Source organism: Mobula hypostoma, chromosome 4 (genome assembly GCF_963921235.1).
Source record: "Mobula hypostoma chromosome 4, sMobHyp1.1, whole genome shotgun sequence".
Classification (NCBI taxonomy): domain Eukaryota; kingdom Metazoa; phylum Chordata; class Chondrichthyes; order Myliobatiformes; family Myliobatidae; genus Mobula; species Mobula hypostoma.
The window spans coordinates 167678425-167705544 of NC_086100.1; the positions used below are offsets into that span (position 1 = coordinate 167678425).

General features: G+C 45.8%; 1 protein-coding gene across 4 annotated transcripts in view; it reads right to left on the bottom strand.

The window, feature by feature from the left end:
* LOC134345754 (electrogenic sodium bicarbonate cotransporter 1-like) overlaps nucleotides 1-27120 on the bottom strand; it is a 220563-nt gene that overhangs the window by 162724 nt on the left and 30719 nt on the right. For all 4 annotated transcript variants that reach the window (XM_063046920.1, XM_063046921.1, XM_063046923.1 and 1 more), the window contains exon 3: nucleotides 17810-17995. In XM_063046920.1, the coding sequence (XP_062902990.1) occupies nucleotides 17810-17995 (186 nt within the window). The remainder of the gene's footprint in view (nucleotides 1-17809; nucleotides 17996-27120) is intronic.

Sequence of the window (27120 nt, forward strand, 5' to 3'; positions counted from 1 at the left end):
CATTCATCTGATGGCAAACGATCGCCCAGAATTTTACTGCCTGGCATTTTACTGCTGGGGTTAATTCGTTCATTCGAAGTCAGACTGGAAATTTGGTGGCAGCATCACCTGTTAATGCAGAGTTCTGGACGGTCATGGAGGAGGGAGAAATACTGCCAGAGATTAGCTGACTAGGGAGTGGGAACTGCAGATCTTAACATTACACAGGGAACAAAACAAGGTGCCTACTCACTGATCAGTCTGAGTTCCAGCTATCAGATGTCCAACAGGTACCAGGGTACAAGCAGGATAAGCTGATTCCCTTCCCCAGCATCTCCCACCAGCACTCAGGAGTTCCTCTCATGGTCAACTCTTACAATTCCTCACCCCTCTCCACCTCCTCATCTCCTCCTACCACACTCATCTGCCTCCACCCTGTTCCTCACCATCCCCTCCACCCCGGTCAAAGATGGTGAAACACCGAGAGGCAGCACCTACTCCAGCTCCCAATAATGGTGCGAGCTCTAAATTCTTAGAGAGTGTTTCAAAGTTTCTAGTCTGGGATTTCAGTCATCCAAAACTCCGCAAGGAGAAACCAGAGTGAGGAGAAGGAGAAGGGGGAAGAACGAGTGTAAGGAGAGACAAGAACGAGGAGAAGGAGAAGGCGAGGCAAGAGTGAGGAGAAGGAGGAGGAGAAACAAGACTGAGGAGGAGTAGAATGAGAAACCTGTCAGGAGAAGGGGAAGGAGAAACATGAGTGGGAGAAGGAGAGACGAAAGTGAGGAGAAGGAGAAAAAAGTAGACTGAGGAGAAGGGGAAGGAGAAACAATTGAGGAGAAGGAGAAACAAGAGTGAGGAAAAGGAGGAGGATGATAGTTGAAAAGTTTTTAGTGGAACATGAGAGGGAATTTCTTCAATCAGAGAGTGGTGAGATTGTGGAACGAGCTGCCAGCGCAAGTGCTGGATACCAGTTTGATTTCAACGCTTAAAAAGAAATTTGGATAGGGTCATGGATGGGAGAGGTATGGATTGCTATGATTTGGGTGCAGGTCGATGTGAGTAGGTGATTTATTGGTTTGGCACCAACCAGACGGTCCAAAGGGCCTGTTTCTGTGCCTTAGTGTTCTACGACTCGATAGATGCTTTGATTAGATGCTGCTGAAGTCCTAGACAAAATTACAGTTAGTCCACTGGCAGTGGAGTTAATATCGGTGCTCAACGGACTAACGATTGTACGGACCCGGAACCGGTGACGGCAACCTGGACTATGCAGCTCAGCCGAGGACGCGGCAGATGCAGGAGGTGTGAGAGGAACCAGAAACACAGTCAGAAAGCTTTGGTGGTAGCTAGGCCAAGAGCTAACCCAGCCAGACCGGCAGTACCATCACTTTCCCTTGCCAACCTCCGTTAGCTAGATAATCAAATAGACTCACTGAGACCGAGAATGAATGCACGGAACAAGAGATGAGAAACTGTTGCATTCTGGTTTACACCAAAACATGGTTAAACAACAACATGCTCGACTCAACGCTTCAACTCGAAGGATAACTCTGTTCTGCGCAGACAGGAACTCCCTGTCGGGGAAATCAAAGGGAAGTGGAATCTGTGTGTGCATTAACAAAGGTTAGGGTTAGTGTACAAACTCACTTGTAGTTAGCAGTAACTGTCCTGGGGGGGGTGGGATTCATATTACAATTAGATGCCAGCCACATTACCTGTACAGGCAGTTTACTGTTGTATTCACCCCCACTGTCTCAATACCCCCTCCCCAACACGAATGCCAGGGTTGCACTGGGAGAGTTTTACAGTATCGTCAGCTCTCTACAAAACAAGCATCCAGACAGTCTCTGCATAATTGCAGGAGACGTCAATCATGCTAACCTGCAGGACATTTTACCCAAATTCCACCAACTTACAAAGCCACCCCACACCCCCAGCTTGGCCTCTCTGACCCCATCTCCACAGTGCTAATCCCAGCATACCGACCGGTGCTGGAAATAGAGAAATCATTCATGAGGACCATCACTGTATGACCCAAAGAGGCAATCTCTATGCTTCGGGACTGTTTCGAATGGACTACCTGGCTAATGTTCAAAGAGGTCAGCACTTGGCTACCTCAGTAAGCGCGTAGACGATGTTGGTACATCAAGAGCAATCGTCTCATGGCCCGACCAGAAGCCCTGGCTGAAAACAGAGGTGCACCCCCTACTGAAAGCCTGGATGCTACCTTCAGGTCTGGTGACTTCACAGCTCTCAGAGAAGCCAGGAGAAACGTCATCTTCGGCATCAAGATGGCAAAGGCCACCTACACACACAAAACTCAGGAAAACCTGTCCGAAAACTATGTTCGGTGTACGAGGCTGGGCTTCAAGGGTATTAGTGTCTACGTAAGGAAAAACAGCGTCGACTATATCAGCGATGCCTCTCTCCCTGATGCACTAAACAACTTTTATGCATGCCTTGAGCAACACCGGCCATGAAAGCTACCCACCCCACAGGTGAGTAACAGCAGCAGACGCGAGGAGGACTCTGCAGGGAGTCAACCCTGTAAAGCAGCCACGGTGGGCATCTCGGGCCGAGTGTGTACACACCAGCTCACTGACATCTTCAACACTCCACTCATCCAGACACGCCTCAAATCAGCCACTGTCATCCCTGTACCAAGGAACTCTGCACCTTCGGAACTAAACGAAGAAATTGTGCTGCCTCATCCGATGGTGGCACTGATGCCGATCATCATGAACTGCTTTGAACGGCTGATATTGGCGCATATCAACAACTCCATTCCTGCCACATGAGACACTCACCAATAGGCTTCCTGACAGGACCACCCTATGACAGATGCCCTAGTGTCCATCATGCACCTGGCCCTGACACACCTAGAAGAGAAGGACTCTTATGTCAGAATGCCATTTCTGGACTCCAGTACAGCATTCAACACTCTCATCCCACAGACCTTGGTGAACAAACTCTTACTCCCCAGTCTGAATACACCTCTATGCAATGGTTGGACTTCCTAACCAACAGACCTCAGATCAGCGGAATGCACAATCGCTCCTCCCACCCCATCTTCTTCAACACAGGTACCCCACAGGGCCGTGTGCTACACCCTGCTCACGCACGACTGTGCGGCCAAACTCACAAGTAATCACATTGTCAAGTTTGCCAATGACACGACAGTGATGGGGCTCATTATCAACAACGATGAGGCGGCTTACGAAGAGCTAAAAGAGCTTGCAGCCTGGTGCCAGGCAAATCATCTCTTTCTGAATGTCAATAAGACCAAAGAGATGGTTATCTACTTCAGAGGAAGTCAGACGCCCCCCCTCCCCCCATTACATTGGCGGCACAGCAATAGAAACTGCAAGCATTTTCAAACTCCTGGATGCGCACATCACACACAACCTCTCATGGTCTCAGAACACATCCTACAGAGTCAAGAAAGCTCACCAACACCTCTACTTTCAGAGGAGGATGACGAGAGCTGGACTTTGCTCATCTATACTCACGTCATTTTACAGATGTGCAGTAGAGAGCATCGTGACAAGCTGCATCGCTGCTCGGTACGGAAACGGCACTGCGACGGACAAGAATGCTCTACCACAAGCAGTCAAAACTGCTCAATGCATCACTGGCACCGGGTTCAAGGACATATATACAGAAAGGTGCTGGAAAAGGTCCAGTAACATCATGAAGGATTCCACCCACTCTACTCGTGGACTCTTTGTTCCACTCATCAGGGACGAGGCTACATAGCATCCACACCAGGACCACCAGACTCAAAATCAGTTACTTTCCCCAAGCAGTAAGACTGATCAACACCTCCAATCAATAATTCCACCACTACTTTATTACTTTCTGTCAGTTATCTTGTGTATAACCTAGTGCCACTTTATGGACGTACAATCAATCCATCAGGCTTAATCATACAGTTTACGATAGCACCACTGAGAGCAAGTGACTCCTTACTGGTGGTTACCAAAACAAGGAATACAACTAAATACTTTGTTATTATCACTTTTTCTGTGAAAGAAAAAACTACAGTAAATGATCACCGCAAACAATGGAGAGGCGAGCGAAGGCAAGGTTGAGTCAAGGGTTGAAGCTTGCGGGTGCAAGATGAAGTCGGGGCGAGATCAAAGTGTATTCAAGGCGAAGCTGAGGCAAGTGGGGGAGAGGCAGATTTGAGGCCTGTCCACCTCAACCAAGAGCGAGGTTTGATTGATCTAAGCCCTGGGCCGTTTTGGAAAGGTTGGGTACGGGCCAAGATGTGGCAGCAGGGTCCAGGCCCAGAGCCTATTGATGCGACAGGCTCCAGGTCCTAGAGCGAGGAACAATGTTCCCTCTAATTTTTAGTAGTCAGTGTGCGCAAAAATCTTATGTTGTGCAAATTTTTCTCCTGTGACAAAAGTATGTACGCACTGAATATACACGTGGCACAGTTTATGTAGGTTTACAAAATATTTGACATAAAACTGCACAGAATAACAAAATAACATACGTATTTAAGTCACTCCATTATTTTTTCTCTCTCCTGTCTTTGGCATTTACCCATTCTTTGTAAACTCTATCTAGACTAATAGAACTTCCATCTAATTCATAGCTTTTGATTCTCATTAACATATCCAAATGATATTCACCTAAACCGTGTCTCAGCTTGTTTTTGAGTTGATTCATTAGGCTAAGACCGCGCTCACAGTCCGCACAAGACGCAAGAAAGGTTCCCCCAATGTCCATCAACTGTGCAAGGTCACAAAACTGTTCACTTTGAAGTACAAATGCCACCATTTGAGCAAAGTTTGAAATCAGTTTGGATTTAATTTTTTCTTGCACGGAAAATTTGAAAGCATTAAACTGTCTAACTATTAAAGTATCTTCAGCTAGAAAATCATAATATTTTAGACATAAGGCATAAACTTGTTCATCGCCAAATGCAAAGTCACAATCTACAATTGCAGAGAAATCAAAAGCTGACTATTCTTGTATCTCAACTTTGATCTCCTCTGGGTTTGATCATTTTCACTCTCATTCATCTGCACTCAACCGTAACATGCGTAGCACTCCTGTAACGGGTAATGAGGGGTTCTGTTGCCTGAGCTTTTGCACACCATCCAAATGCGATTTACTTGCCAAATGATGCTTCAAAAAGTCAAGTTTCCAAATATCATCCCACTTCTTTCCACTAGCAAATTCTCCAGCAACTTTCGCATCACGACAATACAAACAGATAACTCCAGTTTCCGAATCATACATGAGTATTTCTCGTAGCTGAACCTTCATGACCTCATGAGCTTTCGGTATAGCAGTTTCTACTATTCTGTTAAGCCATTCAACTTTAAATAAATCTGCAGTTCTTTTGCGCTTCACGCCCTTCGCTTCTTTTGAATTAAATATAGTGAATCAATACTTTTTTCAATAAAAACTTAGTAAGCCATCTACAGGATTTGAAACAGATATGAACACTGTCCGCCAAAGATGGCTGCTGCCGTGATGCAGCTGTACAAACCGGAACAGGATGGGCAAGGTGATGTAAATTAGTGATGTGCGTTGTGGTATTTGAAAAACCGACTAACTAGTTAACAGAAACAGTTAGCCAAAAGATTATTTTCAATAAGTATAATTATTAATTACTACATAATTTTAGGTAACTAACCTTTTGTGTGCATATTAATTTCCTTTGTGCGCTGGTTGAAAAACGTGTGCACGCGCACAGCTTAGAGGGAACTATGGCGAGGAACGACCTAATGTTTGGACCATTTAAACGCCTGGGCAGATGGATTGAAAAGGCAATATGTCGGGACCATAGGTGAGGGTCGGACTGGCTCTGCTCACTGCTCCACAACATTTATTCTTCGCTGCACTGAGGCCGAGGCCTGCTCCAGGCTCCATGTCTGCAGGCTCTGTGACATTTACTCCACTATGCGCTGAACTAAGGCTGAGGCTTTGTGCCCTGAGGACTCACTTTCATTCTAAATGCTATTTGCTTACTTTTATTGATTGCACAATTTGTGTTTTTTCTCTCTGCACATTGGGTGCTCAAGAGTCTTTTTTAAAATGGTTCTTTTGAGTTTCTTTGTTTTGTGGCTGCCTGTAAGGAGATGAATCTCAAGGCCGTATAATGTATACTTCGATAATAAATGTACTTTGAACTCTGTATACAGGCTAACATATATGTATACTTATTGTTTTTTTTTATTATCGTGTTCTTTATCTTTTGTGTGGTTCTTAAATGCTGCATCAGATCCGGCGTGACATTATTTTGTTCTCCTTTACATGTGTGTACAGGAAATTACATTAAACCATCTTGAATAATCCTTATCCACTCCTCTCCTTTTTCTGACACACTCTCTCCCCATCTCCATTTATCTCTCTCACACACAAACACACTCTCTTTTATTCTCCTCCTCTCTCTCTGTCTGTGGCATGTTTCACTGAGAGCAGGGAGCACACAGTAACCAGCCAAGCACCAGCCCCTTACAATGAGAACTTTGTCTCTGACCACTACTATTTGTGATCTGAATGAAACCTTCAGCTGCCACATATTCACTGGCTCAATGGTGTAACATTAGCCGGTAGGATTAGGGACTATTTTAATGATGGCATTTTCCTTTTAAACTGATTACTTTTAAATTAACGAACTATTAATTTTACTTGACTGAGCTCGGATGATTATAGGAGATTACCATAACTTTTTCCCACCCTCCCCCCCCCCATTTTAATCCACTAAAGAGATTGCAAGTTGAGTTGGTGGTAGGTCACGCACATTCTGCCCAGCTAGCCATCAGTAATCTACTGTTCTGGCTTGCACGGCCAGAAAGCCGAAAAGTGAAATGTGAGAAAACATTTTAAGCACATTCCTCAAATCCTTGAACAGGTTTCACTACATCTCTGGATTCCTGAAACCTAGGGTCCTTACTGCAGTCCCATCACTTCTGATTCGACAGATCACTGAATCCTCAATGCACAATGCAGTTCAAATGTTACTATGCACATCCTCAGTAAACATTTAATACCTGATGAACTGCTCATCTCCTGAACATTGGCTCACCCACGCCTCAGCGGGCTCCACTCTCACCTCTGTGTCAGGAGCTTGTGTGGTCAAATAGCTCCTGAGGCTTATCCTTAAGACATAGGAGCAGAATTAGGCCTTTTGGCCCATTGAGTCTGCTCTGCCATTCCACCATGGCTGATTTATTATCCCCTTCTCAATCGCATTCTCCTGCCTTCTCTCTGTAACCTTTGACACTTGACTAATTGAAGAACCTGTCAACCTCCACTTTAAGGATACCCAATGACTTGCCCTCCACAGCCGTCTGAGGTAATGAATTCCACAGATTCAACACCCTGTGGCTAAAGAAATTCTTTCTCATCTCTGCTCTAAAGAGGCATCCCTGTATTCTGAGTCTGTGCCCTCTGGTGCTAGACTCTCCCACTATTAGAAATCTGCTCTCAAAGTTCATTCTATCTAGACTTTCAAAAATTTGATAGGTTTCAATGAGATCCACCACCCCCCACCATTCCTCTAAACTCCAACAAGTACAGGGCCAGAGCCATCAAATGCTCCTCATATGTTAACCTTTTCATTCCCGGGATCACTCTAGTGAACCTCCTCGAGATCCCCTCGATTGCCAGCACATCCTTTCTTGGATAAGGTGCCTACAACTGATCACATTAGTCCAAATGCGGTCTGACCAGTGCCTTATAAAGCCTTAGCATTATATCCTTGCTTTTATATTCTGTGTACATACATCTACTGATGCTTCTGAACACATCTTCAGTGATGTTCCTGGAATCATCGGGTGTTTCGGGTCTTTCAACATCATACACCCTCCTCCAGGTGACCCAGCCGGGGATGATCAGACCCCAGCTTATGTCCAGATGGCTAGCTACTTATGACTCCATGGCTCCCCTCTTTTGAGCCACTGCCATCTTGAGGCCCTCTCTGCCACATCGGTAGTACTGCGGATGGCTCTCCTCTTCCTCTCTCCCTCGATGCCCAAAATGCTGAAGGCTCTAACTAAGGAATGGGCTGGGAATCCCCTACAACCAACCTCCACTGGGAGACACCTCGCTCTCCATCCAGCCTGCTGACAGTTGCTGACCAGTCCTGCGTACTTGGAGAGCATCCTTTCAAAGGCCTCTTCCAAGCGATCTTCCCATGGGACTGTCAGCTCCAGCAGCACCACTTGCTTAGTAGACTCAGACACAAGGACAATGTCTGGTCGCAGGGTGGTGGCTGCGATATGGTTGGGGAACTTCAGCTGTCCTCCGAGGTCCACCAACAGCTGCCAGTCCCTTGCAGAGGTCAGGATACCTGCAGATGTTCTTTTGGCAGGTATTGGCTGCTCCCCAGCTCTGACAAAGGCAATGGTCTGTTTGGAGGGTCGGGACCACTTCGCCCACTCAACTCCTGCACTGACGGCTTCAGCGATGGTCTTCAGGACCTGATCATACCTCCACCTGTACCGTCCCTCATCAAGTGCCCTTGTGCAGCCACTGAGGATGTGCTCCAGAGTTCCTCACTTGGAGCACAGTGGGCACACAGATGGCTCTGCCCTACCCCATGTGTGCAGGTTTGATGGGCTTGGAAGCACATTGAACACTGCCTGGATGAGAAATTGGATGCGGTGTCCAAACGAATGCTAACATTGCATTTGCTTTCCCACAAAAGCCCGAAGTTGTTAGGCTGGTTCCTCACTTAATATCCCACTAATGCAGTGTCCGTGATGTGATACGAGTCAGAGGGAGATTCAGAACAGAAACCGAACCCCTCAAACACACACTAATCCTATTTTATTCTCCCCATATTCCCATTAACTTGCCCCAGATTCTATCCCCTCACCAACACATTAGGGACATTTATACTGGCCTATTAACTTTACCAGCCCACATGACTTTGGGATGTAGAACGAAATCAAAGCACCTAAGGGAACATGCAGACTCCACACAGACATCAGGGTCAGTTAAACGCAGGAGCTGAGAGGCAGTAGTGCAACGAGCTGCACAACTATGCCACACCAGGGCTATAAGCATGTATACACTTGGAATAGAACTTGCCCAAACCACCACTTACGCTTCCTTCATGCACCTGTGGTAACAGCTGAGGCCTGAGGTGTACAGGCTACGGTCAAGGTGGTCTAGCACACACCAGGCTGAAATCATTGTAGCTTCATCATCAATGTCTTGAGTTCTGGACCTCCAACACCTTCACCATGTTTAAGATGTGTGGAGTTTCTCTGCCTGTGACCACGTGGATTACCCTCAGGAACTCTAGCTTCTTCTCAATCACACACAGGGTAGTGCGCTAACTGGATATTGTAAACTAACCCTGGTTCAGGTGGGTGTAAAGGAGAATTAATTACAGGGAAATATGGGTGAATTTGATTTTTCAGAGAGCTTGCATAGACTTGATGGCTCAAATGGCCTCATTTCACAATGTAAGTTAAGAGTATTCTGCACAGATTTGATCACCCTGTTATAGGAATGATGTGGTTAAACTGCAAAGAGTGCAGACAAGATTTACAAGGATGATATCAATGCTAGAAGACCTGATTTACAGGAAGATGTTGGCCAGGCTAGGTATTTATTCCTTAGGATGTAAAAGAATGAGGAGGAACTTTATAGAAATATTTAAATTAATGAGAAGCATAGAGATTGAGCCTGACCTCAGTGGTTGGGAAGATGTTGGAGTAAATTGTTAAGCACTTGGTGACAGAGGACAAGATAGGACAAAATAGGACAAAGTCAGCATGGTCTCCTTAAGGGAGAATCTTGCCTGACGAATCTGTTAGAATTTTTTGAGGAACTACAAGTCAGATGGATAAAGGGGGTGCAGTGGATATTGTATATTTGGACTTTCAGAAGGCCTTTGACAAGGTGCCACACATGAGGCTGCTTGCCAAGTTAGGAGCCCATGGTATTACAGGAAAGTTACTAACATGGTTAGAGTATTGGCTGACTGGTAGGAGGCAGTGTGTGGGAATAAATGATCCTTTTCTGTTTGGCTGCACGTGACTAGTGGTGTTCCACAGGGGTCAGTGTTGGGACCACTTCTTTTTCTGCTGTTTATCAATGATGATGGAATAGGTGGCTTTGTTGCCAAGTTTGCAGATGATACGAAGATTGGTGGAAGAGCAGGTAGTGTTGAGGAAACAGGTAGGATGCAAAAGGACTTAAACAGATTAGGAGAATGGGCAAGAAAGTGGCAAGTGAAATACAAGGTTGGAAAATGTGTGGTCATGCACTTTGGTAGAAGAAATAAATGTGCAGACTATTTTCTAAACGGGGAGAAAATTTCAAAAATCTGAAATGCAAAGGGACTTGGGAGTCCTGTGCAGAACACCCTAAAGTTTAACTTGCAGGTTGAGTTAGTGGTAAGGAAGGCAAATGTATTCATTTCAAGAGGTCTTGAATACAAGAGCAGGGATGTGATGCTGAGGTTTTATAAGGCACTGGTGAGGCCTCTCCTTGAGTATTGTGAACAGATTTGGGCTCCTTATCTAAGATAAGGTGTGTTGGCATTGGAGAGGGTCCAGAGGAAGTTCACAAGGATGATTCCGCGAATAAAAGGGTTATCATACGAGGAACGTTTGGTGGCTCTGTGTCTGTACTCGCTGGAGTTAAGAAGGACTAGGGAGAATTTCATTGAAATCTTTTGAATGTTGAAAGGCCTAGACAGAGTAGATGTGGAAGGGATGTTTCCCATGATGGGGTATTCTAGGACAAGAGGGCACAGCCTCAGGTCAGAGGGGCATCCATTTAAAACAGACATACAGAGAAATTTCTCCAGCCAGAGGGTGATGGATTTGTGGAATTTGTTACCACAGGCAGCTGTGGAGGCAGGTCATTGGGTGTACTTAAGGTGGAGATCGATGGGATCTTGATTCGTCATGGCATCCAAGGTTACAGGGAGAAGGTCAGGAAGTGGAGCTGAGGAGGGGAAAAAAGGATCATCCATGATTAAATGGTGGTGCAGACTCAATGGGCCAAATAGTCTGATTCTGATCCTATATCTTAGGGTCTTACAAGCTTGAAGGTCAGGGTACTTTCCCCAAGGGAGGGGAGTCCAAAACTAGGGGCCATCGATTTAAGGTGAGACGGGAAAGATTTAAAAGTGTCCTGAGGGGCTGCCTTTTCCACACATAGGGAGGTGAGTATATGGATTGAGCAGGTTGAGGCAAGTGTAATATTATCAGTGAAGATGCACTTGGACAGATATATGGAGGGGAGGGGCTTTAGCCCAATGGGCCAAATGCAGGAAGTTGGAATGAGGTAGGATTATTCAGAGTTTTAGCCAACTGTTTGATGCCCTGCTCCATGCAGGGCTCGTATACAAGCTAAAAATAATGTTAAATATACTTTGGTTTACAAGTGTTGTTGATATGAGATGATTTGAACAACAGAAATATGGGTGAACAAAGTGGTCACTATAGATTGGTAGGACTGAAGGGCCTGTATGCATCATGTTTTGCTCTATCGCCCTATGACTCGATAAGGAATTTTAGGAAAAGGGCAGTTGGGGAATAACAGTAAAGTGAAAAACACAATCCGTCCATTATTAGAGAGTCAGTCAGCTCCATGTCTCGAGGCAGGACGTGTCCACAGGACGGAGTGGTGATACCCTGCCATTCTACATGGTGATGCAGGACAGCAGCACATTCAGCAGCTCTTGCCTACTAGCTGCATCCCAGTGAGCTGTGTAAACTTTCACAGAGTACGTTCTTTATTGCTGCTGACTCCTGTTTTACCACGGCACGGTCTCCTTCACCTGGTGAAGGAGCACAGCAGTATGTCAGCCTGGCCACCTCACCTTCCCAAACTCCCACCGCAAACACTGCTGCCCCCAAGCATTCCCCAGCCACAGGTAACCAGTGTCCGATAACTGACACATGTGAATACAGAGTGGACAGACTTTGGCAAAGTATTAACAAAGCCTAGCTAATTATAATCAAAGCACAGGCTCACAGATCTAAGGATTAAAGTCTGCTGGTCTCTCCATTGGTCAGGCTGGGTTCCACTGTGAACTCATCAAGTTAATGAGGCCGTGATGACCCTGTGGGTCTTGTGTATGTTGTACAAAATCCTTATTAAAAACATGTGAAAGCCTTTCCCAGCCTCAGCTGTGGTGCTTTTGTAAAGTTAAAGACTGGTCTACACTAGAGCTCTCCCTGGTATAAGCAGAATATGAGAGGTGGTGAAGAAAAGATTTACAAGAATTATATTCCATCAGGGGTGGGGGGGTGGGGAGATGTGGGATCACGGGCACTGAATGTTCTAAGAACCTGTCCCCAAAACAAAGAAATCTTGGAGACTTGTGGCTTTCAGCCCCTACTGGTCTATGTTGGCAAAGAAACCAATCTGATTATCTATTTATAGAGACACAGTGTGGCAAAGGAACCAATCTGATATTCTATTTATAGAGTTACAGTCTACCTCTATGCAGATCTGGATAGAGGTAGTACCTTTGATGTCTGGCACGCTGCTCCCTACCAGACAAGGTGGATGGGCATCACTGGTCCTCATCCATCTCCTAAATCTCTCACATTTTGGCTCCAAGCGCCATACCCCGGTAAACTGCTTCAGCTAGCGGGCTAAACCATGTGAGGGGGTGGTGTTAACACAGCACCACTGGGCAAATAACTTCCATGATGAAGTCACCGGCTGGGATGGAAAGGTTCTCAGATGAACTACAACGGCCACATGTTCATGACCAAGGCGAGCCACCTAGTTGGAGGAAATCGGCTGTGGTCAAACATGGAGAGGGATGGGCTCCGCCAGGTTTCAGATGCCCAGGACATGCCGCATGATGAGTACACCAAACTGGTGCAAAGCTTGTCATGACGGCACCCCGATGACTCCACCAGGAGTTAAGGGCGCAAGAAGAAGAAGAAGAGTTAAGGTGTGGAATAGGCCTTTCCAGCCTATCGAGCCACGCCGCCCAGTAATCCCTCGATTTTTAATCCTAGCCTAATGACGGGACAATTTACAATGACCAACTGACCTACCAACCGGAACGTCTTTGGACCGTGGGAGGAAACCGGAGCACACGGAGGAAACCCACACAGCCATGGGGTGAGAACGTACAAACTCCTGACAGACAGTGGCAGGAATTGAACCCGGGTCGCCTGCACCATAACGTGTTGTGCGAACCACTACGCTACCAAGCCACAGTCCCATTTACGTGCGTTTGGCCCACACCCCTCTGAACCTCGGCTCTGCTTGTAACTACCCTTGTGCCCTTAACTGGTCACATGGGTGTAACTGGACAGTGTATGCTCCTGGTCCCTAAGGGCCTGTTACTATGCTGTATCTCGAAATAGATAAAATAAAAGATTTTACTGTGTAGGGACAAAGAAGTTTCCACCTGGGTGAGACCAGAGCTAGCAACCAACAATATTTGATACCTTCAATTAAATACAACACCAATACCAATCAATCTATTCAGGAAACAAGCAGGAATCTGCAGAGTGAAAATGTGGAACTCTCTCTCACCAGAGTGGCTTTTCTCTGCATTTCACTACAGTATAGAAAGCTATTTGGCCCACTTGGTCCACGCTATCTCACAGACTAATTGAATTACCCCACTAATTTTCTCTAAAACCTTTTCTATTGACATGCCTATGAACGCCCCACTCAGCCACACATTACGGATGATTTACAGCAGCTAATTAATCCCCCTGACTACACCTTTGGGACGTGGGCAGAACCCAGAGCACCTGGGAGAAACTCGCACGGTCACAGGGAGAATGTGCAACTCCAAGCAGGCAGCACTTGAGGTCAGGATCAAACCCAGGTTACTGGAGCTGGGAGGAAACAGCTCTACCAGCTGTGCTGCTGATCGTGGTTTGCTTGTAGTTAAAGGCAGATTGGATCCACAGAGAAGGAAGAAGACAATAAACTGGGAGGTGAAGAGGAGTGGAAAGCATAAGCACCAGCAAAGAGCAGTGGGGCTGAATGGCTTCATTCTTATGGTGTCCTTGAGTCCCTAATTAGCCCAGACAGCCCCAGTCTAGCATGATCCAACACAAGTCCTGCAGGAAATGATCCTGGGACAGTACTGACCCTCAGACCTTTCCTGCCCAGGATTTGAGATCAACATCCAGAACCCATAATCCAGTCACAGCCCACTGTCTGGTGCCTGGCAGTTTCTGGAATCTTGCTGGCCACAGACATAGCAGAGTTGATGACAATGCGAAAGATTTGCAGGCTGCAGGGATGCATGAGTCACAGTATCACAGTACAGAAACAGCCCCTTTGTTCATGAGTCACAGTATCACAGTGCAGAAACAGGCCCTTTGTTCATGCTGACCACGGAACTCACCTACACCAGTCCCATCTGCCTGCCTGTGGCCCATATCCCTCTAAACCCCTTCTATACACGTACTTATCCAATGTAAACATATTGATACGAGGAAGGCATGCCAGCAGCTACATTTCATTAGGAGCTTGAGGAGATTTGGTATGTCACCATAGACTCTAACAAATTTATAACTGGTTGCATTGCCATCTGACATGCACAGGATCAGAAAAAGCTGCAGAGGGTCGTAAATTCAGCTAGCTCCACCATGGGCACAATCCACACCTTCAAAGATATTTTTAAAAAGGCAATTACCTTAAGAAGGCAGTATCCACCATTTGGGATCCCCACCGCCCCAGACATGCTCTCAGGGCTCGCACCTCTAGGTTCAACAGTTACTACCCCTCAACCATCAGGCTCTTGAACCAAAGGGGATAACTTCCCTCAACTTCACTTGCCCCATCATTGAAATGTTCCCACAACCTATGGACTCACTTTCAAGGACTCTATCTCATTTTCTCGATATTTATTGCTCATTTCCTTTCTTTTTGTATTTACAGAGCTTGTTGTTCTTTGAACACCCTCAAGTTGGAGTGGTCCTTCATTGATCCTACTGTGGTTCACATTCTACTTTGGATTTATAGAGCATCTCCGCAGAAACTGAATCTCAGGGTGGCATATAATACTTTGAAACTTTGTACTGCTGCCACAAAACAACTAATTTTGCAACATCCGCTCAATGCCCACTTTATTCGGTGCAGCTGTACACCTGCTCGTTAATGCAAATACCTAATCAGCCAATCACGTGGCAGCAGCTCAATGCATAAAAGCATGCGGACATGGTCAAGTGTGTCAGTTGTTGTTCAGACCAAACATCAGAATGGAGAAGAAATGTGACCCAAGTGATTTTGACCATGGAATGATTATTGGCGCCAGATGGGGCGGTTTGAGTTTCACAGAAACTGCTGATCTGGGATTTTCACGCACAAAAGTTTACAGAGAATGGTGTGAAAAACAAAACAAAAACTTCTAGTGAGCGACAGTTCTGTGGGTATTGTTAATGAGGCCAGAGGAGAATGACTAGACTGGTTCAAGCTGATAGGAATGCCATAGTAACTCAAATAATCACGCATTACAACAGTGGCGTGCCGAACAGCATTTCTGAAGTGGATGGGCTACAGCAGCAGAAGACCGTGAACATACACTCAGTGGCCACTTTATTAGGTACAGGAAGTACCTCATAAAGTGACTACTGAGTGCCAGTTACTGTCAAATAAACCGGATTCTGATTCTAAATGCCGTTATTGTACCAGCCTCAACCACTTTCTCTAGCAGTTCAGTCCATTGACCCAGCATCCCCTTCATAAAAGTTGCTTCTTGGGTTATTTTTTTAAAAATCTTTCATCTCTCACCGGAAAAGGAAGTCGTTGACTACATCTGAAGTAAGTGTAGCTTGAGTGGTCCAGGAGTCCGACCCTGGTGGTGAGCAGGTGGGATGGGGAGGAAAACTTTACTCAAAGAGGTGCAGAAGCCACAATGTAGCTGGAATCGTTGGGTCAGTACTGAAATCTGCATCTTGGCTTCAGAATGGCAGCAGAGCAAAAGATGAGCCTTAGTTCTCACTGCTTCCTGGTCCATGTCTTGCCACCCCTCTAATACAGGGCAGTAAGGTGGACAGTCAGCATGTCTGTCTCTGCACTGTGACCTAGTCAGTAGGTGAGAAAGGGCTAGCTCGTTCCTGATTGCAACACCCTGTTCAGCTGAAACCTGGCACCTTAAAAGAAAGAGTCCTTTCCTTTTCACTGACCAACCGTTGCGTCTCCATGGAGACATCAGAGTTTGAACCGTACACCAGTGCTGATGTGCACAGGAGGTCCTGGTTTGAACAGCGGGCAGGGAGCGGGCTAAACATCAGTGGAAATAAACTTTTGAGTAATCTTCCACTGGAACTCACAACAGGTACATTCAGACCCTTAAATTATTCTCTCCTGCCACAGGCAGTCGAAGTGGAAAAGGAAATGTGTGGTAGAGGCTATGGGCCTGCAGGGAAACTCGATACCGAGTTTGCTGAGCAAACAATTCCACCTGTGGCAGCTGGCAGCAACTACAACACTGAGTAGCCTTTGCAGTCCCTCCCTCCCGATCCCTGGGACGGCCCAAGCCTGAAGCCCCAGCCTCTGGAATTCCCTCCCGGAATCTCTCTGCAAGCAATCCCCCACTCGCCCTGTGGTGGAGTCGGTGGTTAGGTGCCCCCCACCCCCACCCCCAGGTTTGATGACTGACGCTCCCACCAAGTGAAGTGGCTGTAGGAGCCTGCCCTTTCAGTGGGGCCACAGGCCAGCAAACAAGATCCCAGAGAGCAGCGGCTGGTAGTGCAACTGGCCACTACATAATAGCCCATGGTGTGTAGGGGGAGGGGGAGGTAGAATCTTGGCAGGGGTGGGGGGGGGGGAATTGTTGATGGAAAATGTGAAGAGAATAAGGACAATGGGATTAGTATACGATTGGATCAATGGGTGGCAGTACAGAACCAGTACTGTGAGCCAAAGGGCTTGTTTCCTTGCTGTGTAAGTGTGTGGATGGGTGAGTGAGTGAGTGGGGGGGAACAGGGTTCACTTTGTTGCTGGGCTTGTTCTGTTTCTTTGTCTTCTGTGCTGTCCTCTGCTGAGCGAGGTAGAAATGTAGTGCTGACGCCGGAACGTGCAGCAACACCTGCGGGCTGTCCCCAGCACGTCCTTGGCTGCGTTGGTTGTTAACGCATCTCACTGGATGTTTCCATGTACATGTGACAAGTGAAACTGAATCCTGAATCTGTCTGTACATCCACGTCTGCTCAGTGGCCACTTTAGCTGATACCCCCTGTACCCCAATAAAGTGGCCACTGAGCGTGTGATCGTGGTCATCTGCTGCTGTGGCCCATACACTTCAGGGTTTGACCTATTGTCTATTCGGAGATGCTCCTCTGCGCACCATTGCTGTAATGAGTAGCTGTCTGAACCGCCTCTACACTCCTGTCAGCTGGAACCAGTCTGGCTGTTCTCCTCCGATCTCTCTCGTTAACAAGACATTTTCACCCACACAACTGCCACTCACTGGATGTTTTCTTATTGTTTTTGCACCATTTTCTGTAAACTCCAGAGCTGGTTGTGCATGGAAATCCCAGGAAGTTGGGTGGTATCTGAGATACTCAAAGCACCCCATCTGGCACCAACAATCACTCCATGGTCAAAATCACTTAGATCATAAGTGTACCTAATAAAGTGCCACTGGGGGTAAATCTATGACTCTGACATCTACATACATCCAGACAGAGTGGGTCACCCACCTCTCCAGCACCCTCAGCCTTGCAAAAACCTCCCACAGCATCTCATTCTGACATGAGGGAGTTAGTGATGGGTCCCACCCAGGTGCCAGCTCTTTCTTGCCAACTTTGATAGCAGATAACAGGAGGGGAACACTGTCACTCCACGGTTAGGACAGGTGATGAGGGTCACCACAAAGCCAAACTTGCCAATGGGTTAGTGTCGCACTCACTGTGGGGTTTGAACAGGCTCCCGCCTGTCTGGTCTTCATTAGTTTCTGTATCAGAACGGTCCAAAGCCTCGGCTGTTTTTTCTCGCTCTTTGTTCCTCTCCTTCTGGCCAACACCCCGTCGCCGATGTCGCCTCCTTCTCCGATAGCTCTTCGGCACGTGAACCCCAATATAAACCGTGTGATGGCCTGAAAGTCAAAGCACAAAGGGTTAATCTCCATGACTCAGCTTCAACTCTCTGCACCAACGCACTGAAGAACAAGGAAGAGGAATTTAGCATCGAGAGGAAATTTACCTATAATAATAGAAAATGCTGGAAATATTCATTAGGCTGTGGAGAGAGAGAGAATTAATATTTCAGTAGATGGCCATTCATTAAATCTTTGGCATTTGGTTTTGGAAAAATCCTTCAATCTGGGTTTTGAAATTTTCATTTAACTCTGACCTCAGCAGCTTTCCCAGCAGTAACTTTCTCACCGACACTCCCATTCCCCAGGAGGAGGAAAGAGTCTTTCTTCACCAACACGAGCAGCTCCTCTCATGATACAGAACACCCCAGCAAGGTTACTTCAATTCGACAACGACTTGTTGATATAAGCTGTGAAGCTTATTCTGACGCTCTGCCTCCAGTCTAGATGCCCCCAGTATGGATCTCTCCCCTCAGGTTGGTATGGATGAGTTGGGCCAGAGGGCCTCATTCCATGCTGTATGATTCTGTGGCTCTTGGACTCTATATAACTTGTCCACTCTGACCAAAGTGCCTACCTGAGCTAGTCCCATTTGCATGTGTTTGGCCCATATCCCTCTAAAAGAGGGGTTCAAACCTGGGGTCCTTGGACCCCTCTGTTAATGGAAGGGGCCCACTGCATAAAAAGGGTTGGGAACCCCTTATGCTAAACCTGTCCAAATGTCTTTTAAGTGTTATAGTTATACCCACCTCTACCACTTCCTCAGACATCTTGTTCAATATACCCACCACCTTCTGTATGGAAAATGTGCCTCTCAAGCCCCCTTTATCTTTCCCCTCTCAGCTTAAACCTATGTCATCTAGGTCTGGACTTCCTACCCTGAGAGAAAGACTATAACGGTCACCCAATGTTTGCCCCCCCATGTTTTTATAAGCCTCTGTAATGTCACTGCTCAGTCTCCTACAGTACATGCTACAGAAAGCAGCCCAGCCTGTCCAGCCTTTCCTTACACCCCCTCCAGTCCTGGTAACATGTGAGGAAGCGCTTTAACCAAGCATGCAGTGCCACAAGGGAAACAGGACCTGTATAGCAGTGGTATTCTGTAACATAGCAATGACCGGCCAAGCTGGCAGGGAGACCTTTCAGCTTCCTCTCCCACCCCACGGCCCAGACACAACCATCTGAACACCTGCCATCTCACAAAGGATAATGGATTAAATCCTGTGAGGGAGGGATTAGCCCGTCAGTTGCTGTGACGATAGTTTTAGTATTGTCTGAGAGTGTTTATGGCTCAAGAGCCATTTACAGTTTATCTTGGGGCTATGGGGATCCCAGCCAGCTCACTGTATTGTATAAGGAGGCCATTCAGCCCATATTGTCCATACAAGCCCAAAAACAGCCAGTCCAGACAATCTCCCTTCTCAGCTCTGGGTTCATGGCTCTTCAAGCACTTTTTAAACAATAAGTCATTTAAACCGGTAGATTGCTTTATTATTATTGGACGTACTGTGAAAAACTTGCATACTGTACATGCAGATCCATTTATAATAACAGTACGACTTTGAGGTCATACAAGGTAAAATATCAGAATACAAGGTGTTGCAGTTACAAAGAAAATGCATGCAGTCAGACAATAAGTGCAAAGTCATAACGAGGTAGATTGTGAGGTCAAGAGTCCATCTTGTCATACTAGACAATGGTTCATTAGTCCTATAACAGCCGGGTCGAAGCTGTTCTTGAGCCTGGTGGAGTATGCTCTCACACTTTTCTATCTTCTGTCTGATGGAAGGGGGAAGAAGATAGAATGACCGTGGTGGGAGGGGACCTTGATTAACATAGGACTGTGGAAAATACAGACAGAACCCATGGAGGGGAGGCAGGTTTTCATAAAGAAGTCAGCTGTTTCTACCTCCTCCATCCTTGCAGGTAGTGGGATCCTTGCAGACCCCACCACCCTCTGGTGGGAGGGGAGGGGAATCATTTGCTGACTGAATATCTTCCCCCCCCCCCACCCCTACTAATCACTGACAATTCTGTCAAGGGAAAAATCCTTCCAATTCACACTATCCAAGTATGTGTGTTGCCTCTATTCGGAACAAAACTACCCACAGCCGTCACCTTGGACCTTTATAAACTACTGGGTCAGATAGAGCTGATTACTGTGTCCAGTTGGGCTTTGGACAGGGTGCAGATGTGGCTACCAAAATAATTCCAGGAATGAGAGACTTAGCTGGGTGGATAGGCTGGACAAGCTGAAGTTATTCATACAGTAATACAGCACTGGCCTTTTGGCCCAACTGGTCAATTCTGACTACAGCATGCTCCCTGATAGTCCCAGTTCAGCCCAGAACCCTCTAAGCCCTTCTCCTCAATGTACCTATATAAATCTGCTTAAATGTTGTAATTGTACCTGCTTCGGCCATTTCTTCTGGCTTATACCAGGTACTCACTATGCTCTGTGTAAAGAAGTTACGTCTCAAAGTCCCTTCACAGAATTTGTGGAATGGTTGTAGCAATATCTACTTGTCACTTTTGGTTCGTCTGCCAGACATCTTCTGAATCAAAAGTGACAAAAGGATTTTGCTTTAAGCACAGAGAGGGTTGGCATCTGGAATACGTAGTCAGAGAGAGAGTATGGGGAATTGTAGAGTAGGGTTCAAAGGGAGATGGATCAGCCTCTGAAAGGAAAAGGAATTGTAGATGTATGGGAGAGGTCAAAGGGGAGAGCTCTGGTCTACACTTGCAGGAGCCAGTATAAACTGAACGGGCTGAAGGCCTCCTCTTATACTATCATTATTCTACAATTCTGTGAATCCAAATCCAGAAAATCTACTGCTCTTGCACCACAAAAATTAAATTACTCATTGGAAAATGTCTGTGAGCTACTCATGGGGTGTGAGCATCCCTGATAAAGTGTGTATCTACTGGGCAGAATGTAGTAGTGAGTAGTCGTGTTGAACTGCTGGAGACGCTGGAATCTGGAGCAACTCAGCAGACATCCGTGGGGGGAGAAAAAGATTTGCCATTGTTTATGGTCTGAACTCTGCAAGGTTTCAAGACAAAATATGAACAATTTCTCCCCCTCCCCACAGATGCTGCTCAAATCACTGAGTTACTCCAGCTAATTGTTGCTCTTGGACTGCTGCCGCCTTTCAGTGAGGTCTGGGAATTCCAGCAACAGTGAAGAAATAATTACTTCTGTACCAGGATAACATTTGATCCCAAGGGAAAGTTGGAGATGCCAATGATTTCTGCATCCACTGCCCAGTTTTTTCTTGCCCTTGAAGATCACAGGTTTGAAGTATCCTGGGAAATTTTGCGGAAGATGCTTCAGACAAGAGTGTATTGGTGGTGGAGGGAAGGAGCGCTTCGAATAGCGGGTAGGGTGTGAATCAAGTTTGCTTCCTGGCTCACACATTTAAAGAGGATTACTCCAGAACCATGGACCTGGAGTGGGGAAGCAGGAGAAGCCAGGATGGCTCTTTTCGCCCTGTATGGATAGAATGTCCTTCTGTGCAATACGATGATCACAAAGAATAGACCAGGATTCCACCACCCCACATTATTCAAGTCATATCCACCCCCCACCCCAAGCTAAATAGTCCCTGAGACATAAACAATCCCAGACAGTACTAAAAGTATTGTCATGGCAACTGACAGGCTAATCCAGGGATAGGAATGAGTTTAATCCATTATCATTTGTAACGTAGCGGGTGTTCGGATGATGGTGTCTGGGGTGTGGGGAGGGAGAAGTGGCTGAGGGAAAAGCTTACCTCCCGAAGAGGGACCGAGGGGCCGTCCCAGATGGGGTGAACACCTCAAGTGTTGGAGCTGCACTCACCCAGAGCACTGGTGAGCATCCCATCACACTGCCAACTTGTGCTCTGCCAGGGAGAAAGCCTTTGGGAAGGCAGGAGATTAAGTGGATAATTTAAGTAAAACTCCAGGAACAGCAGCTTTCCTACAACTTTCAGGTTCTTGAAGCAACCTGCACAACTCTGACACTGACTCAGCAATGGAATACGGTGGTCTACCTCCTGCACGCTCACGGACTCGTCCCTATTCGTGTTCTGTTTTTGCACTAATCTCTTGTTTTGACAGTCTTTTTCTTCATACAACTCTTGTACAATTTATGATTCATTCACATTGTGTGTTGTCTGTACCTACTTGCCTGTGATACTGCTGCAAGATGTTTGTTGTACCTGTACCTCATTGCACCTTCACACAAGACAATAAACTCAACTGATTATTTAAGGGCATAAGCTATGTGCCCGAATTCGTTCAAAATCGAAGTCCAGTTTTTTGTCATCTGCACGTCCATATGTATATAGGTACAACGAAAAACCTATTTGCAGTAGTAATACAGCACATAACATCAAATAAGCAGCATTCACAAGAGAAAACACAAATTAAATATAAATTATATTCAATATTTATAAAGAGGAAACCTAATAGCATAAAAGCAGTTCATTTTTATGCATAGCGTACAGTTTTGCTAAATTGTAGTGATTAGGGTTGAACAGGTTGATTCAAGAACCAAACAGTCGAAGGGAAGTAGCTGTTCTTGATCTTGGTGGTATGGGACTTCAGGCTTCTGTACACCATTACTGATGCTAAAATGTGTGGCTGATAAAGAAACATGTCCCTTTTAATGGACAGACACGACAGTGGACGGAAGGAAATTCCCTATCACTATGATCAGCATCTCTCATACCTTGGTCCTCACCACACAGGCCATGCTCTTTTCTTGCTGCTGCCATCAGGTAGAAGGGACGAGAGCCTCAAGACTGGCACCACCAGATCCAAGAACAGTTACTACCCCTCAGCCATCAGGCTCTTGAACAAGAGAGGATAACTACACTCCCTGTATTTCTGGTGTTCCCACAACCAATGAACTCCGTCTAAGGCCTCGTCATCTTGTTCTTTCATGCTCTCGCTATTTGTTGCTATTTACTTGTATCTGCATTTGCACAGTTTGATGCTTATTGATCCTGTCTACTGTTACTGTTCGATAGATTTGCTGAGTATGCCCACAGGAAACAGAACCTCAGGGTTGTATGTGGTGACATGTTTGTACTCTAATAATAAATGTTACTTTGAACTTTGGTCACAGGTCATGAGCTCAATCCCAGAGCAGAAGATGGTCAGATCAATCACCTGGAGATCCTTCAGACAGCAAGAGGGACGTTCAGCCCTTCCCTTCCGTGAGAAAGGCGTTAATGAAATATAGGTTCAATATCTCATTACTACCTTCCTGCCCATTTTCTCAATTGCCTTCATATCTAAATAACTAGTGAATACGTTCACACCATCTTGGATAACCTTGCACTCTGCCACTGCTCGCAGTGCAACTAGATTTGAGGAGCAAGTCCTTAACTTGGCAGCACACCACTTCACCCCCAAGGTCCGTCCCTCCCTGTTCTCCCCTTGTTTGCACCTTCTCCTGGTGATCTCAGGAGTTTTCCCTGATGTTGTGGTTTCCTCCCACACCCCCAAAGGTATGCAAGCTGGTGGATCAATTGGATATGCTGTGATAAGCAAGAGAAAATCTGCAGGCTGAGGACTCATCTTTTTTTCTCCAGTCCTGATGAGGGGTCTCGGCCTGGAATGTCAGCTGTTCTCTTTTCCATTAATGCTGCCTGGCCTGCTGAGACCTTCCAGCACTTTGTGTGTGTTGCTTAAATATGCTGTGAATTGCCCCTAGGAATAAGCATGGCTACTCTGGATTCACTGAGGGCAAACTGGAGGGAAGAATACCCTCCCACCATGGGCTATACCTTTGATGGGAAGTTCATACCATGGGCACTCCTCTTATCTCTGTCCATGGATACAACATTTTTTTTTAAACTAGATGTGCCAACCTGACTCCTCACTACCACTGCATCATTCCCACAGAGACTTTTTTTTCTCTATATACAGTTGTAAGAAAAACTTTGTGAACCCTTTGCAATTACTTGGTTTTCTGCATTAGTTACTCTCTAAAATGTAGTCTGATCTTCATCCAAGTCATAATGATAGACAAACGCAATCGGCCTAAACTAATAACACACAAACAATTGTACTTTTCATGTCTTTACTGAACACATCGTTTAATCATTCACAGTCCAGGCTGGAAAAAGTACGTGAACCCTTGTATTTAATAACTGGTAGAACTTCCTTTAGCAGTAATAACCTTCTTGTAGTTGCTAATCAGACTTGCACAATGATGAGGAGGAAATTTAGACCATTTCTCCATACAAAATTAGTTCAGTTCATCAATATTTCTGGGATACCTTGCATGAACAGACCCCTCATCAAAGTTGCTTGAATTTCCAGCATCTGCAGAATTCCTCATGTTTATGAGCAGACCCCCTTCAGATCATGCCACAGCATCTCAAATGGGTGAAGGTCTGGCCTCTAACTTGGCCATTCTGATCATCTTCTTTTTAACCATTCTGGTATTGATTTACTCTTGTGTTTCAGACCATTGCCTTGTTGCATTATCCAATTTCTATTAAGCTTCAGGTGATGGAACACTACCCTTGCAAAATGTCTTGATACAATTTTGAATTCATTGTTACCTCAACGATTGTAAGCTGTCCAGGCCCTGAGGCAGCAGAGCAACCCCAAACCATGATATACCTTCCACCATGCTTCACAGTTGGGATGAGGTTTTGATGTTGCTGTGTAGTGCCCTTTTTCCTGTTCAACTTTTGTCTCACCTGTCCACAGAACATTGTCCCAGAAGTGTCGTGGAACATCCAGGTAGTCTTTCGCAAACGTGAGATGTGCAGCAATTTATTTATTTATCTTCAGAGAGCAGTTGCTTTCTCCATGGTGTCCTTCCATGACCACCATTCTTGTTGTGTTTTTCTTATACCTTTACACAGGAACAGAGATTTCTGCAGGTCTTTTGCTGTTACCCTTGGGTTCGTTATCACCATCTTCAGAATTGCACATGGTGCTCTTGGTGTGATCTTTGCAGGATGCCCACTCCTAGGGAGAGTAGCAACAGCACTGAGTTGCCTCCATTTGTAGACAATTTCTCTCACTGTGGACTGATGAACACTCCGGTCTTTAGAAATGCCTTCGTAGCCTTTTCCAAATTCATGCATCTCTACAATTCTAAGGTCGTCTGAAAGTTGTTTTGATAGAGGCGTGGTGCACGTAAAGAGATCTTTCCTGAGCAGAGCAGACTGTCAGTAACCTGACTTTGTGTGTCTTTTTATAGAAGTTATTACCCTAGAAGTTCACATACTTTTTTGAATCTAGACTGATTGTTTAAAATGGAATACTCTGTACTGATGAGAAGTACAATTGTTTGTGTGCTATTAGCTTAGGCAGATTGTGTTTGTCTATTATTGTGACTTGGATGAACATTAGACCACGTTTTATGAGTAATTAATGAAGAAAACCAGGTAATTACAAAAGGTTCACAAACATTTTTCTTGCATCTTTCTTCACACCATTTCCATGTGCTATCACTTAGAATCACAGCTTCACTGAGAAGCAGCAAAAGAAATTGCCCTTCAGCCCATCAAATCCATGCTGACTACCCTCCTACATTAATCCTATTTTATTTACTCCACTCCATATTGCTATTCGCTCCTCTTCACGCGAGGGGAAATTTACAGCAGCCAGTTAATGTGCCAAACACACATCTTGCTCCAGGGAAATTGGAGCACCTAGATGAAACTCTGATCATGTGCAAACTCCACACAGACAACACCCAAGGTCAGGAACAAACTTGGGCCACTTGGTGCTACAAGACAGTGATTTTACTGGTTGCACCACTATGCTGCCCCATTTCTTAGTTACGCTTCCTTGATCTATTACATACTCTTCTCCTCCCAACCCTTCCTCAGTCTGCACTTCCTCAAAGTCTGTTACAACTCTAATGCACAGAGATCATAACTTGGCACGCCTCACTCCGCAGCCAACAGTGGCCTGCTGAGGGTTTCCGGGACTTGTTGCTTCCACTCTGAATCTCGCTGGTTTGTCACTGCTCAAATGGCTCTCCTGATGCTGGTTTGTGAAATCCCAGAGAGACAGTGAAGCCTAAAGTGTTGCCCCACCATTTAAGATCAAGGTTGATCTAACCAGAACCTCAATTCTACATTTCCATCTCCCTCACTTTTATAAACTATCAAAACTCCCCTCAACCGCTGGTACTCAGAGGAAACTGCCACAGCTTGTTCAGCCTCTCCTCATAGCACATTTCCTGCAAACCAGACAGCATTCTGGTAAACCTCCTCTGCACCCAGTCCAAAGCCTCCACGTCCTTCCTAGAATGTAGAAGGACCGGAATTGAACACAATGTTCCAAGTGTACTGAGGTGCAGTGAGAAACCTTGTTTTGCACGCCATCCGTACAGATCACATCAGCACAGTGAAATAGTACAAGGGAAAAGCAATAACTGAATGCAGAGTATAATATTACAGTCACAGAGAAAATGCAATGCCAGTAGATAGGTACTGTCCGAGAGCCATAACTTAGTCGTAGTCACAGTCATACTTTATTGATCCCGAGGGAAATTGGTTAAGAAAACTAGACGGAGCGACTGTAACAGGCTGCATGCACGACCGGCGCATGCGTACTAACAAGGGAGACTGTGAGGTCATAAGTGCACCTTATCATACAAGATGGACTCTCGACCTCATCATGGCCTTGCACCTTATTGCCGGCCGGCGCTGCACTTCCTCTGTAAAATCAGGAGGTGATGGTGGGAGTCTGGGTGGGCTCAAGGTGGATTGACTGCCTGTACAAAGTGGGGCCAGTGGGAATCTGAACGATGGAAGCTGGTAAATCACAGATGACACCCTGGTCAAAAATCTACAGATCGGGAGAAGGTGCATAACAACAGGCAGACTGCAAATATGGATTGCAAACATCGTACAAACTTTCAGAAGGGGTGTAGGAAATAAACCTCAGTGTTGGGAACAGTTCTAGAAACAGTAATCAGGGGCAGAATTAGCAGTTGCTTGATGAATAAGAGAACTGTGAAAGACAATCTATAGTGAAGTAATGGACAGGGAGAATGAGGGCAATGCAATTGTTATACAGGAAACAGTAACAGATAAAAAGGAAGTGCACTCTGCAAACTCCGAGATTAGTACAAGATCTATTGAATTGATTAATAGAATCAT